Source organism: Phocoena sinus, chromosome 13 (genome assembly GCF_008692025.1).
Source record: "Phocoena sinus isolate mPhoSin1 chromosome 13, mPhoSin1.pri, whole genome shotgun sequence".
Taxonomy (NCBI): domain Eukaryota; kingdom Metazoa; phylum Chordata; class Mammalia; order Artiodactyla; family Phocoenidae; genus Phocoena; species Phocoena sinus.
Window position 1 is genome coordinate 45,801,326 of NC_045775.1, and position 12,683 is coordinate 45,814,008.

Consider the following 12,683-nt stretch of genomic DNA (forward strand, 5'->3'; position numbering starts at 1 on the left):
AGAACAGAATATAGTATAATGTTTATGGCTGGTTTTCTCTGCTTAGATTTACTGAGAAGGGGAACTTGGAAGTCCTGCTTTTCACTATTCAGAGCAAGATGAGGGCCAATAACCAGAAGGTCTACATGCCCCGGGAGGGGAAGCTCATCTCTGACATTAACAAGGTAAAACCGATCCATCTGGCCTCCTTCATGGTCCCTGCCCTCCTGTGTGGGCGCCAGCCTCCTGTAGGTTTTCAGGTTCTATCAGTGGGTCTTGATTGCTAAGAGATCCTGGCCTGCTGAGTTGATAAGGGGCAGTCATTGCTCACATAGTGTTGAGGGTCAAGGGAGTGCTTGTGGTGGTTTGGGGGCAGGTGGCTGTGTGTGTGTGTGTTTTAGATTTTATCAAACCAGGTTCAGCCTGTTTACCTTGTCACTCAGATACATAATAAGTTTACCTGTCATTTGTCCCAGGCAGTTGGCTCAAACATCTTTAAATTGCAGAAGGGAGAATTCAAAACCTTATTTCCTGTATCTGGAATCCCTAGAGGTTAGGGCTTAGGATTTTGACTCCTTCCGTCAAGAAGCTGTCAAAAAATTTGTTTCCATGCCTGTTACATCTGCAATTACAGAATTTCATGGTGGGCATTATTTCCAAGCAGACATCTGAAAAATCTAGAACTGTGGTCAGTTGTACACATTTAGATTCTTTTAAGTGGAATTTTTTTTTAATGTGAAGTAAGATGTATTTCATAGGAATGAATTTATTAATTGGTGAGTATTTTGGAAAAAAATACTCCAATATGTGAATTAAAAATAAGTGACTTCAGGGCTTCCCTGGTGGCGCAGTGGTTGAGAGTCCGCCTGCCGATGCAGGGGACACGGGTTCGTGCCCCAATCCGGGAGGATCCCACATGCCGCGGAGCGGCTGGGCCCGTGAGCCATGGCCGCTGAGCCTGTGCGCCTGGAGCCTGTGCTCCGCAACGGGAGAGGCCACAATAGTGAGAGGCCCGTGTACCGCAAAAAAAAAAAAAAAAAAAGTTACTTCAGAGTGGGGTGAATGAGAGATTCATAATAGGATTTCTTAGAAGATGTCATTGATCTTTTTTACATCAGAGCAGTTGAAGATACTTTGCTTCCTCTCAATTACAGTTAAGGGCTTTGTAACTTAGTTACATTGCTCCATATCTACACTCTTTTGTTTCCCAGATGGGACATAGGATCTTTAGATTTAAATAGGGGAGAGTGTTCCCATGGGGCTCAACTGAGAGAAAATGATTTTTTTCCCAAGGCTTAAGAGTCAGTGAGGTTGGGAATGGGATTTCCCTTTTAAGTTCTCACGTCTTTTTGAGAAGCACTGGCTGTTAACTGCAGCCTAGGATTGTTCCTTGAACGTAGCAGGAAACTGTTCTCTTTCATTTCTGTAGGCCTGGGAAAGACTGGAAAAAGCGGAACATGAGCGAGAACTGGCCCTGCGGAACGAGCTCATAAGACAGGAGAAACTGGAACAGCTCGCCCGCAGATTTGACCGCAAGGCAGCTATGAGGGAGACCTGGCTGAGCGAGAACCAGCGTCTGGTGTCCCAGGTACTGCTCTAGAACAGTGTTCAAGAAAACTGCTCCCAGGGTCCGCTAGAACCTAGACCACACTCAGGGGCCCTAGGACAGCTGTTTGTCAACATCCAGTAGCCTGAAGCAGCTGTCAAGTCATCTCACCCAGTTCCCATGAAGAGGATGTTTATAATTTCTAATATATTTTCTCTTCTATTTACCTAACTTTTTATAGATCTGGAAGTAGCTCACACAAAGTTTGTTTAGAGCCAGTGAGTGTGTGTGAACCGTTCATATTTAAAAATTTCTCTCTTTCTCCCAGTCTTTGGCCTTCAAGGCAGCTAGACTGGCCATGAAATAAGTTAAGTGGCTTCTTTTCTACTTGGCTTAACCAAAGCCATCTCCTGCTCCAGTCTCGTAAGTCGGGTGCTACCTATGTGCTGCACCCCTCTGTAAAGTGAGAAGTTGCTGGTTTGCTTTGGGGACAGCATTTGAGCCCAAGCACAGTTCTAAGGGCCCTCAGGAAGGCGGAGACCAGCGGGGGTCGGGCCTCGGGAGTCGGCGTTTGGCTTTGGGACCCCCCGCTCAAAGATTAAGGGGTGTGCCCAGGAATCCACCTCCGTTTCCTGTTTCTTTGTTCCAAATTGGATGGCTTTTGAATTTTGTGCTTCTTTTCTTTTCGTTCCCTTTTCTCTTAGGACAACTTTGGATTTGACCTTCCCGCAGTCGAGGCTGCCACGAAAAAGCACGAGGCCATTGAGACGGACATTGCCGCGTACGAGGAGCGCGTGCAGGCCGTGGTGGCCGTGGCCAGGGAGCTGGAAGCAGAGAACTACCACGACATCAAGCGCATCGCGGCGAGGAAGGACAACGTCATCCGGCTCTGGGAGTACCTGCTGGAGCTGCTCAGGGCCCGGCGGCAGCGCCTCGAGATGAACCTGGGGCTGCAGAAGATATTCCAGGAAATGCTCTACATTATGGACTGGATGGATGAAATGAAGGTAAAACGTGCCTGCATGGAGGCCCGAGCCCATCCAGTCAGGCCTCTCTCGTCTGGGACCCGCCCACTAACCCCCCAACACACAGCCATGCCCCTGGTCTGATTCGCCCACTTATAGCCAGGGAAGAGCCATGTCACCCGCGGGAAGGTTGTTAGCTCACAAGTTAAATGAGACGTGAAGTGAGAAGAAGTTGTGACAAAGGTCAGTGCCATAGCTGGAGGACTGCTGCTGTGACTCAGGTCTAATTAGGTATATCCCATGGTAGGGGGTCAATCAAATTGTGGTCTTCTGTGGTTTTAACTTTTTAGAGTTGGGGCTACCTTTCCGTCTCGGTGGTCTATGTGTGAGTGGCTCTGCTTTGGGGAGAGGCCAGGCGGGTGGTACGGAAGAGTAGTAGGCAGTGTGAACAGAGCGCATCCCGGGAACCAGGCAGCCAGCGTTCAGATGGTGAGCGCCGGAGCTTCCCGATCTCCTTGAGCCTCCTTCCTTCACCTGTAAGCGGAGCGCTTACTTACCATCTGCCTCATCTACCTCATCCGGTTATGGCGAGAATTAAGTGCAAGATATGTGTGTGTATCACAGGACGGCGCGCGGGTTGGAGAGGGCTGCCAGTGCCGATTTGTGCCTCCCCTTCCTTTACTGACAGCTCTGGGCATGGTGTTCCCAGCTTCCCCCCAACCCAGGAAGAGACCTGCCGTTGTGCCGTAGTCCTGTGCCTGTCCGTGTCCTCTGATGACAGCTCATCTGTGTCAAGCAGTTCTCCAGCTGGCAGGCCTTTAGCCACATAGCTAGGACAGAACGGGGCCAATTTCAGGCCGTACCGTGAAGCCTCCTTTATCTCAGCATGCTGTGTTCCCCACCTTGACCTCATGCGAGGGATTTCCTTCCTGGGATGTAAGCCCTTGTCTTTTGCTTACCCCTTGAGCTGTTCCTGGCAGGGGGAGCAAGGTCACTTCATACCATGAGTTTCCCCTCTTATTGTCCCAGGTTTATGATGTTCTCACGTATGGTCTGTCTTGAGCTCTTAAAATAGAAATGTTCATAAAATCTAGCAGAGATGTGCTTTTCATTTTAGAATTCGTCATGCACTTTATAATTCCGATTGGGCCAGAGACCTTCCTCATAAGTAAGAATGAAGTAGAAATTCCATCTGGAGAGGATGTGTGATGAGAGCCCCAAATTGGGCTGATGGAAAAAATGAAAGAAAACATTAGTGGGTCCAAACTTAAACCAGAGATGTTGCTCGGGACCTCCTAAGCATGACAGTCACCTGACCCTGTTCTTATTTGGTTAGAGATGTAGTTTGTAAGCTTTTCAACTAGGTGTTTCTCCCGTGGATTGTGTAAGTATTGCAGAGGTGTACCAATGAGCTCGCAGGTGAGGAGAGCATCCAATTAAGGGGTCAGCAACTTCTAGGAGACTTCTTTAAACTTTGACATGAAACAGCTCTGTTACCTTTATCTTATCTTCTTCAATGGTTGTTATTGCAGGCACTTCCTTCTTGGAGGCTCAGTTTATATTTCATACTGGTTTCTCCTCTCTCCCTTTTTTTTTTTTTTTTTTCCTTTTTTCTGTTCTTTACTTTTTAGTATAGGTTTGACTTCTTATTCCAAGGTAGATGGTCATTAGTTTATAACGCCTCTCCTGCTACAGTCTTTTGGGTTTGTTTTGCTCTGGTTTGCATGCCATCATCTTCCCCTAAAGGTATGGGGAGGATGGCCGGCTGGAGGGAGGGTGCAGCTTGGTTGGTGGCTCCCATCCCATCCAAAGATTATGAGACGCTGACATCAAGGTTGTATTCATGGATGTCTTTTTTGTTGCCTCTTGCGCGCAGGTGCTATTATTGTCTCAAGACTATGGCAAACACTTGCTCGGCGTGGAAGACCTGTTACAGAAGCACGCCCTGGTTGAAGCGGACATTGGCATCCAGGCAGAGCGGGTGAGAGGTGTCAATGCCTCCGCCCAGAAGTTTGCAACAGACGGGGAAGGTAAAGACAGACCATTCCAGACGTTACCCCCTCGTCACCAGAAGTCCATCTCCAGAGACGTAGATGGGTTATGTGTGGCAGTGGGACCTTTAAAGTTACTTTGCTATTGTGGGTTCCCAGTGGGCCATGTCGTGGGTATAATGAGATGCAGTAGGGTGGCCTTCCATTACTTTTTAACTCTGTCTTGCCATTCTGAAATGGACCTGTCTTTTCCTTCCGTACTTGAGCGCTGCTTGGTTTTTAGTGGCTTGATGTTGGCCACTGAAATCTGCCAGACCACACTCTGCACACCGATAGCCTGGTGTGTCTCTCAGACACCTCATGGCTTTCACACCTGGCTGTGCATATCTTTGTTTAAAGGATGTTTGGAAGGATTTGGTTTTGTTCTGTTTTAGAAACAATTAAATGCAGCTGCCTTCTTTCTTACAATTTACCTGCTATTTTTCGTTCCTAAGTGATCAAAAAAAATAATGCTTGGGGCAAAAAAAAAAAAAAAAAAAAGCAGTTATCCTTGCCTCTCCCTCCTCATCCAGTCAAGGTCCTAGAAGGTGCTCCATTGCCCCATAACGGGGCCCTGCACTTAGCGTAAACTGGTGATCTAGGAGGGAGAACGGGGGTCTAGCCGACTGCCTGCAAACGTGCAGGAGCCTGTGCTGCCGCTCTCACACCCACGTGCCCACCTTGGCAAACAGGTTACAAGCCCTGCGACCCCCAGGTGATCCGAGACCGCGTGGCCCACATGGAGTTCTGTTATCAAGAGCTTTGCCAGCTGGCGGCCGAGCGCCGGGCCCGCCTGGAAGAGTCCCGTCGCCTCTGGAAGTTCTTCTGGGAGATGGCCGAGGAGGAAGGCTGGATCCGGGAGAAGGAGAAGATCCTGTCCTCCGACGACTATGGCAAGGACCTCACCAGCGTCGTGCGGCTGCTCAGCAAGCACCGGGCGTTCGAGGACGAGATGAGCGGCCGCAGCGGCCACTTCGAGCAGGCCATCAAGGAGGGCGAAGACATGATCGCCGAGGAGCACTTCGGGTCGGAGAAGATCCGGGAGCGGATCGCCTACATTCGCGAGCAGTGGGCCCACCTGGAGCAGCTCTCGGCCATCCGCAAGAAGCGCCTGGAGGAGGCCTCGCTGCTGCATCAGTTCCAGGCAGACGCCGACGACATCGACGCCTGGATGCTGGACATCCTCAAGATCGTCTCCAGCAACGACGTGGGCCACGACGAGTACTCCACCCAGTCCCTGGTCAAGAAGCACAAGGACGTGGCAGAGGAGATCGCCAACTACCGGCCCACCATCGACTCACTGCACGAGCAGGCCGGCGCCCTCCCCCAGGAGCATGCTGAGTCCCCCGACGTGCAGGGCCGATTGGCGGGCATCGAGGAGCGCTACAAGGAGGTGGCCGAGCTGACGCGGCTGCGGAAGCAGGCGCTGCAGGACACCCTGGCCCTGTACAAGATGTTCAGCGAGGCCGGCGCCTGCGAGCTCTGGATCGACGAGAAGGAGCAGTGGCTCGACAACATGCAGATCCCAGAGAAGCTGGAGGACCTGGAGGTCATCCAGCACAGGTGAGCGGGTGCCACGGGGACACTGGCCCTCCCGCCCCTCGCCGCCGAGGTGACCGAGCAGGTGACCTCCCTGTTGAATTGCCTTTGCAGATTCGAGAGCCTAGAGCCAGAAATGAACAACCAGGCTTCCCGGGTGGCGGTGGTGAACCAGATCGCTCGGCAGCTGATGCACAGCGGCCACCCGAGTGAGAAGGAGATCAAGGCCCAGCAGGACAAGCTCAACACGAGGTAAGCGTGAGACGGGGGCGGGCCAGCTCCCTGTGAGCCAGGCCGGGATGGCGAGGTCGCCTGCTGAGCCTCGCGGTCAGGAATTTCCTGCACAGGGTCACTGACATCGTGGCGCTGACGTCATGATGTCGGCATCTGCCTTTCGACACACCCTGGTTTTTCAAGAAGTGTCTCTGAGAAAGAGGCGGGCGTGGGGGGTGGGTGCGGTGGAGAGAGCGACATCATTCGGGGCAGCCCCTCCTGATGGGGGAAGCGAGGGCCTGGGTGTGAGACCGGTGCCCAGCCTGGTGGATCACGGCATAAGGCGGCACCTTTCCTGCGTCTTTTAAAATGATTTCTGGAACAGGGTTTTAACATGTTTGAGACGTAAGTGGTGGACGAAAGTCCTGATTATCAAGGTGGACCTTTGTCCTGGTCTTATCTTTCTGTTGGATAAATACATTTGAGTAGGTCCTGGTGGCAAGCTGGCCTTGGTTCTGAGGCCTTTGGGTGTGGGAAACGGTCATTAGGTGCTGCTCTGAGATGAGTAAAATGTGCATCGCAGACATGAATTAAGTGACTCTTTGGGGGACAGGTGTGTTGTCACTGCTGACTTTGCAGCTCCTTTGACAAGTCCCCCCTCTTGTCAGGCTCTTTCCCGATTATAGTGTGTCTCTGAGCTGTTTCAATGGTGATATTAGGTGTCCGTATACTGGGGGAGATGACTTTCCAAAACGCATGTAGTCAAAGCAAAGTTGGAGGGGGAGTCGCAGCTTCGACCGTCACTGTTAATTTCCTTGTCCAGCCGTGAGCTTCCGGCCTCTCTCCCACTCTGCTCTCTCCTCCGCCCCTGCACCCACAGGTGGAGTCAGTTCAGGGAGCTGGTGGACCGGAAGAAGGACGCTCTCCTCTCCGCCCTGAGCATCCAGAACTACCACCTCGAGTGCAACGAAACCAAGTCCTGGATTCGGGAAAAGACCAAGGTCATTGAATCCACCCAGGACCTGGGCAACGACCTGGCAGGAGTCATGGCCCTGCAGCGCAAGCTGACCGGCATGGAGCGGGACCTGGTGGCCATCGAGGCAAAGCTGAGCGACCTGCAGAAGGAGGCCGAGAAGCTGGAATCCGAGCACCCTGACCAGGCCCAGGCCATCCTGTCTCGGCTGGCCGAGATCAGCGACGTGTGGGAGGAGATGAAGACCACGCTGAAGAACCGCGAGGCCTCCTTGGGAGAGGCCAGCAAGCTGCAGCAGTTCCTGCGGGACCTGGACGACTTCCAGTCCTGGCTCTCCAGGACCCAGACGGCCATCGCCTCGGAGGACATGCCCAACACCCTGACCGAGGCTGAGAAGCTCCTCACGCAGCACGAGAACATCAAAAACGAGATCGACAACTATGAGGAGGACTACCAGAAGATGAGGGACATGGGCGAGATGGTCACCCAGGGCCAGACCGACGCCCAGTACATGTTCTTGCGGCAGCGGCTGCAGGCCCTGGACACTGGGTGGAATGAGCTCCACAAGATGTGGGAGAACAGGCAGAACCTTCTCTCCCAGTCCCACGCCTACCAGCAGTTCCTGCGGGACACGAAGCAGGCCGAAGCCTTCCTGAACAACCAGGTAACGTCCCTCCTTGCCTTGGCTTCCTTCCTGTCGGAGCAGGCCCTGGCTGCCTTTGGAGGCACTTCTGGCAGGGCTGCTGGTTTAAACCTCACCTGTGGGAAGTGAGAAGAATAATGGAAAGACATTTGTTTTTTCCTGACATCTAAGGCACTGAAACCCATCACAGCGTAGTAGGGGATAGAGCTGAAGATTCCCGCAGGGGCTATCTTGCCTTGCAGGTACAGTTCCACTGCAGTGACGGTCGAGGACCTCTTAGTGTGTTCATAGTACGTATGTCCTCATAGTAGTTCGTTAAATTAGCGACATTCTGAGAGGTGTTAATTCAGTCTGAAAAGTATTGGGTTGGCCAAAAAGTTCGTTCGGGTTTTTCCGTAAGATTACGGAAAAATCCAAACGAACTTTTTGGCCAACCCAGTATTTTAGGGGATTTTTTTCTTTTCTTTCTTTCTTTCTTTTTTTTTCTGAATGGTTCTGTCTTCGTTGCTCTAGAAAGGTCAGGGACTTGACCCAGTGACCCAAGGGCAGTGATTAGAGAAAGAGAAAGAGCTAAGGATGGTCGCCAACATTGTGGTTGATAATCCTTCTTAAAAGATTGGGTTTGAACGGTCTGCTGCTCTCACCTTACGGGCACATGAGTGGACCCTTGTGGCTGATGCACAGGCCTTTGTTCACTTCCCTCACTCTTCGGGAAAAAAATAAGAGCATTTAACCACTTAGGGAAATTTAGTCACTTGCGGTGTTCCACTGGGATTTTTTTCCCCCGCCCAACTTTTTGTGTTAACTGACTCCATAGATAATTTCATATAAGTGTGACAAAGCAATTGTTGCAAAGTATGTTGCGTGGAAATGCAGAATGTAGGAAAGAGTGCTTTTTTGTTGTTGTTCTGAAAGCAAGTTGTATTTCATGATTTCTCATCCTGCTCTGATTTTGTTTTTCCCTTTTTAAATAAGGAGTATGTTTTGGCCCATACTGAAATGCCCACCACCTTGGAAGGAGCTGAAGCAGCTATTAAAAAACAAGAGGACTTCATGACCACCATGGACGCCAACGAGGAGAAGATCAATGCGGTCGTGGAGACGGGCCGGAGGCTGGTGAGCGATGGGAACATCAGTTCGGACCGCATCCAGGAGAAGGTGGACTCTATCGATGACAGGTGCGGCGTCCTGAGGTTCTCAAGGGAGTCATACACCCTGGGGCTGTCAAGCATCTGAGTCACTGGCCAACGTCTTTGGGGCTGTGGGTATAAATTCCCCCAGTGGGCAGGACGTGGGCACCTAGCAAAATTTAATCTACGAAAGAAAGAAAGCCTGAGACGCCAGACTAATTCTTAACCAAAGACTTAGGAGAGCCAGAGTGCTGAGTAGCGGTGGGGTGTGAGCCTTGCCCTGTGAGAGGTGACACGTAGCGTGTCACCCAGTGGGACCCCGAAAGCCAGACGCTTCCCCAGCCAAGCCCACATTCACCTTCATCCACACAAGACTCCTCTGAGGCCTTTCAGGAGGGGACAGGGAGGAAGGGCAAAGTTGGCTTGTCCTGAGTACCTGGCAGAGGCAAAAGAACACCATCAGGCCTTTCTTAGAAAATTGGCTTGGGTGATGCTGTAATAGGATCTTTTTCATAATAAGAAAAAAGGCTTTTCCTCCTTTTCTGCCAAGGCCTCTGCAAGATGAGATGCTCTTGTTGTATTTTTATTTATTTATTTATTTGCCGTTGCAAAAGATTTTTCTCCCTGGCCAGTGTTCTCTGTTAGACCCTCACGCCTGCCTCTTAACTCTGCCTCGGTTATTACTCAAGTAGGAGGTCTGGGCAGATCTGGCTTGGTTCTGGACTGGCCGCTTCTCTCTGGGTGTGGCCCACCTGGGTCAGTCACGAGCCTCTGCTGCAGCTGATCTTCCCCGGTGCCGGGGAGCCCTGGGCCAGATCTATGGGCTCGTCGTGAGACTGATGTCACCGAGAAACAGCCTCTTCCTCCAGGGTTCTCCGGCCTTCAAGTGCAGTGAAGAGGAAGAACTTCTTGCTGAGAGCGTTTCCTTACTTACCTTCTTAACCATGTCTGAGAGGGTCTCCTGGGACCCTGGGCCAGATGAACGTTTTACAGTGTGCAGTGGAGAGGGGAATTGCTCTTGCCCTGTAAAGACTGAGCTCCTGCCTTTAACCAGTCTGTGCTTTGCACTGATTCGGATCCTAAACCGTATGCTCTCAGGGTGGCACTATGGAATAGGATGTAAGGTATATTAATTATAATTTTGTATCTGTTGCTTTTAAAACAGCTACGAAAAAGAAAAAGAAAAAAATCCCTCCACCAAGCCCTTCTTCAATGAGTGTGAGAAACAAGGATTGGGCAAGACAGGCTTAAGCTGGAGGAGAAGGAATTTCTTTTCTCTTAATGCTGAATCTCATGTTGTTTTGTAAACATGATACACCATGTTAGGTGCACACAGCTGGTTTCCTGAAGGCAGGCCGGGCCACTGGGGACACTTGTGTTCAGGCAGGCGTGCAGCTGCCTGGCAGCTTCCTCAGTGTGTTTATCCGTCCCCTGATGCTGCAGCTGCAAGGGCTTGTTGGAAGCAGGTGACTCTGTCAAGACCGGAGGCTCCTGGATGTGAGGGAATGCTTCAGCAGCTCTCAAGTGCGGCTTAACCTTCCTTTTGTCCTTGACTGAGAGCCTGGGCCCGTGGGGTTCCAAGGCCTCCTGGGGATTTCTGTTGTTAAAAAAGCATTGGGAAGAAGATTCCCTGCTATCCCTAAGCGTAAGAGAGATGGAAGGGGGATGGGGCTTTCCGGTGATCTGCCCTCAGGAGGACTACATTTTCTTATTTTCCTCAGCACGTGTTGACCGAATTCTGGTTTCACTTTAATATCCCCAGAGGCCTCAAGATCTGAAACTTGACCCCAGAGGACACTGGTCTGTTATAAAAAAATAGACAAATCTGAGTTCCAGGTGGTGTCAGGGCACATGCTAAGTAAATATCTAACTCTTCGGATCTGATCCCCGTCCAGAAACATTCTGACGCTCCCGTGAAGCTATTTTTGTAGAGAGCAAAATCATCATAACCTGCTTACGTTCTGGAAATCTCGTCGATTACCACTGAAGTTTGTTGAGAAGAAGAAGTACTAGAACAGAGGCGCTGACTCTTAACAGATGTGGGTGGGGCATGAGTGGGCTTTAAAGGGCTTGTGACTGGGTGGAAAGGAGCCTGCTGTCCAAGCCTGCTCAGGGGGGTGTGAACGGGTGAGCTTCCTGGCTCAGAGGGAAATTCCAGCCCCAGTGCAGTCCTGGGAGAAAAGGAAAAGTGTCCAGTTTCATAAAGCCAGACCTGATCTCACGTGGGGAAAAAAAGCTTAAAAATCACCAACCCACTTTACTTAGGTACCTGTGGTTCTTTATTTTCCGTAAGAACCACAGTTAAGCCCAATATCTGCCTCATGTGGTGAGGAGCTTTTGAGTCTCATTATAGGGGTAGGTGGTGAGAGATGGAAAGAGAGCAAGACATTTAACCTTGCCCCAAAGAGCACTCTTAGGAGTGTGGGAAGCTACGGCCAAGTTTAAGAAGGTCCTTCCCTATAATTAAATCCACGATCACCCCTTGAAAGACCTTCCCAAGTTTCGCTTCCCGTGAATACCATTGGTGACCACTAGTGCACAGTTAAGCCGTGCTCACTTCTCTCGAGGGTTTTCTGAAGCAGCAACCACCTCAGCTGCCCGTGTAGCTGTTTTTCGTCCCGCAGAGCGCATCACTCAGAGGCCGTCCTCATGTGTTGTTTTGGACCTGAGGCCTTAAATCGCCATTTGGCCTTTCCCTCCTTCATGCACCCGCCAAAAGAGGAAAATTGTCCAGGCAGAAGTCCACTGGGCACGTGTGAGTCTTGATTATGTAAGAGAGACATTCAAGATTCCGTCCGGTGGTATTTCTCTCTTAGTCAATTTTGCCAGTGTTTGAAGTTATTTTTACTCCTATTATTTCTACCAGCTTCAAAGTCGCATGTCCTGGTTTAACTGTCCGTGTCTCTGTTTACTCCTTGCCATCGTAGCATTTTTGTGTGACGCCGGGGAAGAGAACAGGAACTTACATTCAGGGCCTTTGGCTAAAGGCAGGACTCTTGCATTTTGTGACTTAACTCCAACTCAAATTACCTTCCTCCTGAAGGTTTGCTTTATTTGCTGTCTTTCTCTTAAACCCGCCCCCTACAAATAGTGACTGGAATTTGAGGGTTGGGAACTTGAAGAACTTTTCTTGACATTCCTTCCCCACCCACATTTTTAGATGACTAATTCCTTTAGTCCGAGATCACTAGCAATCTTTAAAAAACATTTTTTTTAAAATTTTTGATCTTTGAGAAAGGATAGCAATGAAGTGAAGGGGCTTTGGCCTTTTATTTTTTATTATAAAAGCCACAATGTTAAAAATTCGGAGGGGAGGTGGAAACTACTACTTTTTAATCTCACCCTCAGCACATGCCATTTTAGTTTTTGCTTTTCCAGTTTGTGCCTTGGAGTTTTGTATCATTGGCTGTGCATAAACTCTCTTCATTTAGCATTATATGAGAAGTACTTTTCTCTTGTTGTATCTTGCCTAAGTGGTATAAACATATTATAATAAACAATAATACCTGACGGTATTATTTCCATTCATGCTATTGCTGTGTTCTGTAGTCGCCGGTACCCGTAGGAACAGAGGGCAATTCCCTTTGGTCCCCAGGCAAGATGGTAGCTACAGTGCTGCCACTGTCCCTTGTTGCCAGCAGCCACTGCAGGCCCGTGTGACACAT

At 50.2% G+C, this 12,683-nt stretch overlaps 1 protein-coding gene across 5 annotated transcripts in view; it reads left to right on the forward strand.

Annotated features, from left to right (window-relative positions):
* SPTBN1 (spectrin beta, non-erythrocytic 1) overlaps nucleotides 1–12,683 on the forward strand; it is a 199,221-nt gene that overhangs the window by 152,099 nt on the left and 34,439 nt on the right. For all 5 annotated transcript variants that reach the window (XM_032652749.1, XM_032652752.1, XM_032652750.1 and 2 more), the window contains 8 exons: nucleotides 47–164; nucleotides 1,409–1,567; nucleotides 2,230–2,532; nucleotides 4,367–4,520; nucleotides 5,213–6,083; nucleotides 6,174–6,311; nucleotides 7,153–7,909; nucleotides 8,864–9,066. In XM_032652749.1, the coding sequence (XP_032508640.1) occupies nucleotides 47–164; nucleotides 1,409–1,567; nucleotides 2,230–2,532; nucleotides 4,367–4,520; nucleotides 5,213–6,083; nucleotides 6,174–6,311; nucleotides 7,153–7,909; nucleotides 8,864–9,066 (2,703 nt within the window). The remainder of the gene's footprint in view (nucleotides 1–46; nucleotides 165–1,408; nucleotides 1,568–2,229; nucleotides 2,533–4,366; nucleotides 4,521–5,212; nucleotides 6,084–6,173; nucleotides 6,312–7,152; nucleotides 7,910–8,863; nucleotides 9,067–12,683) is intronic.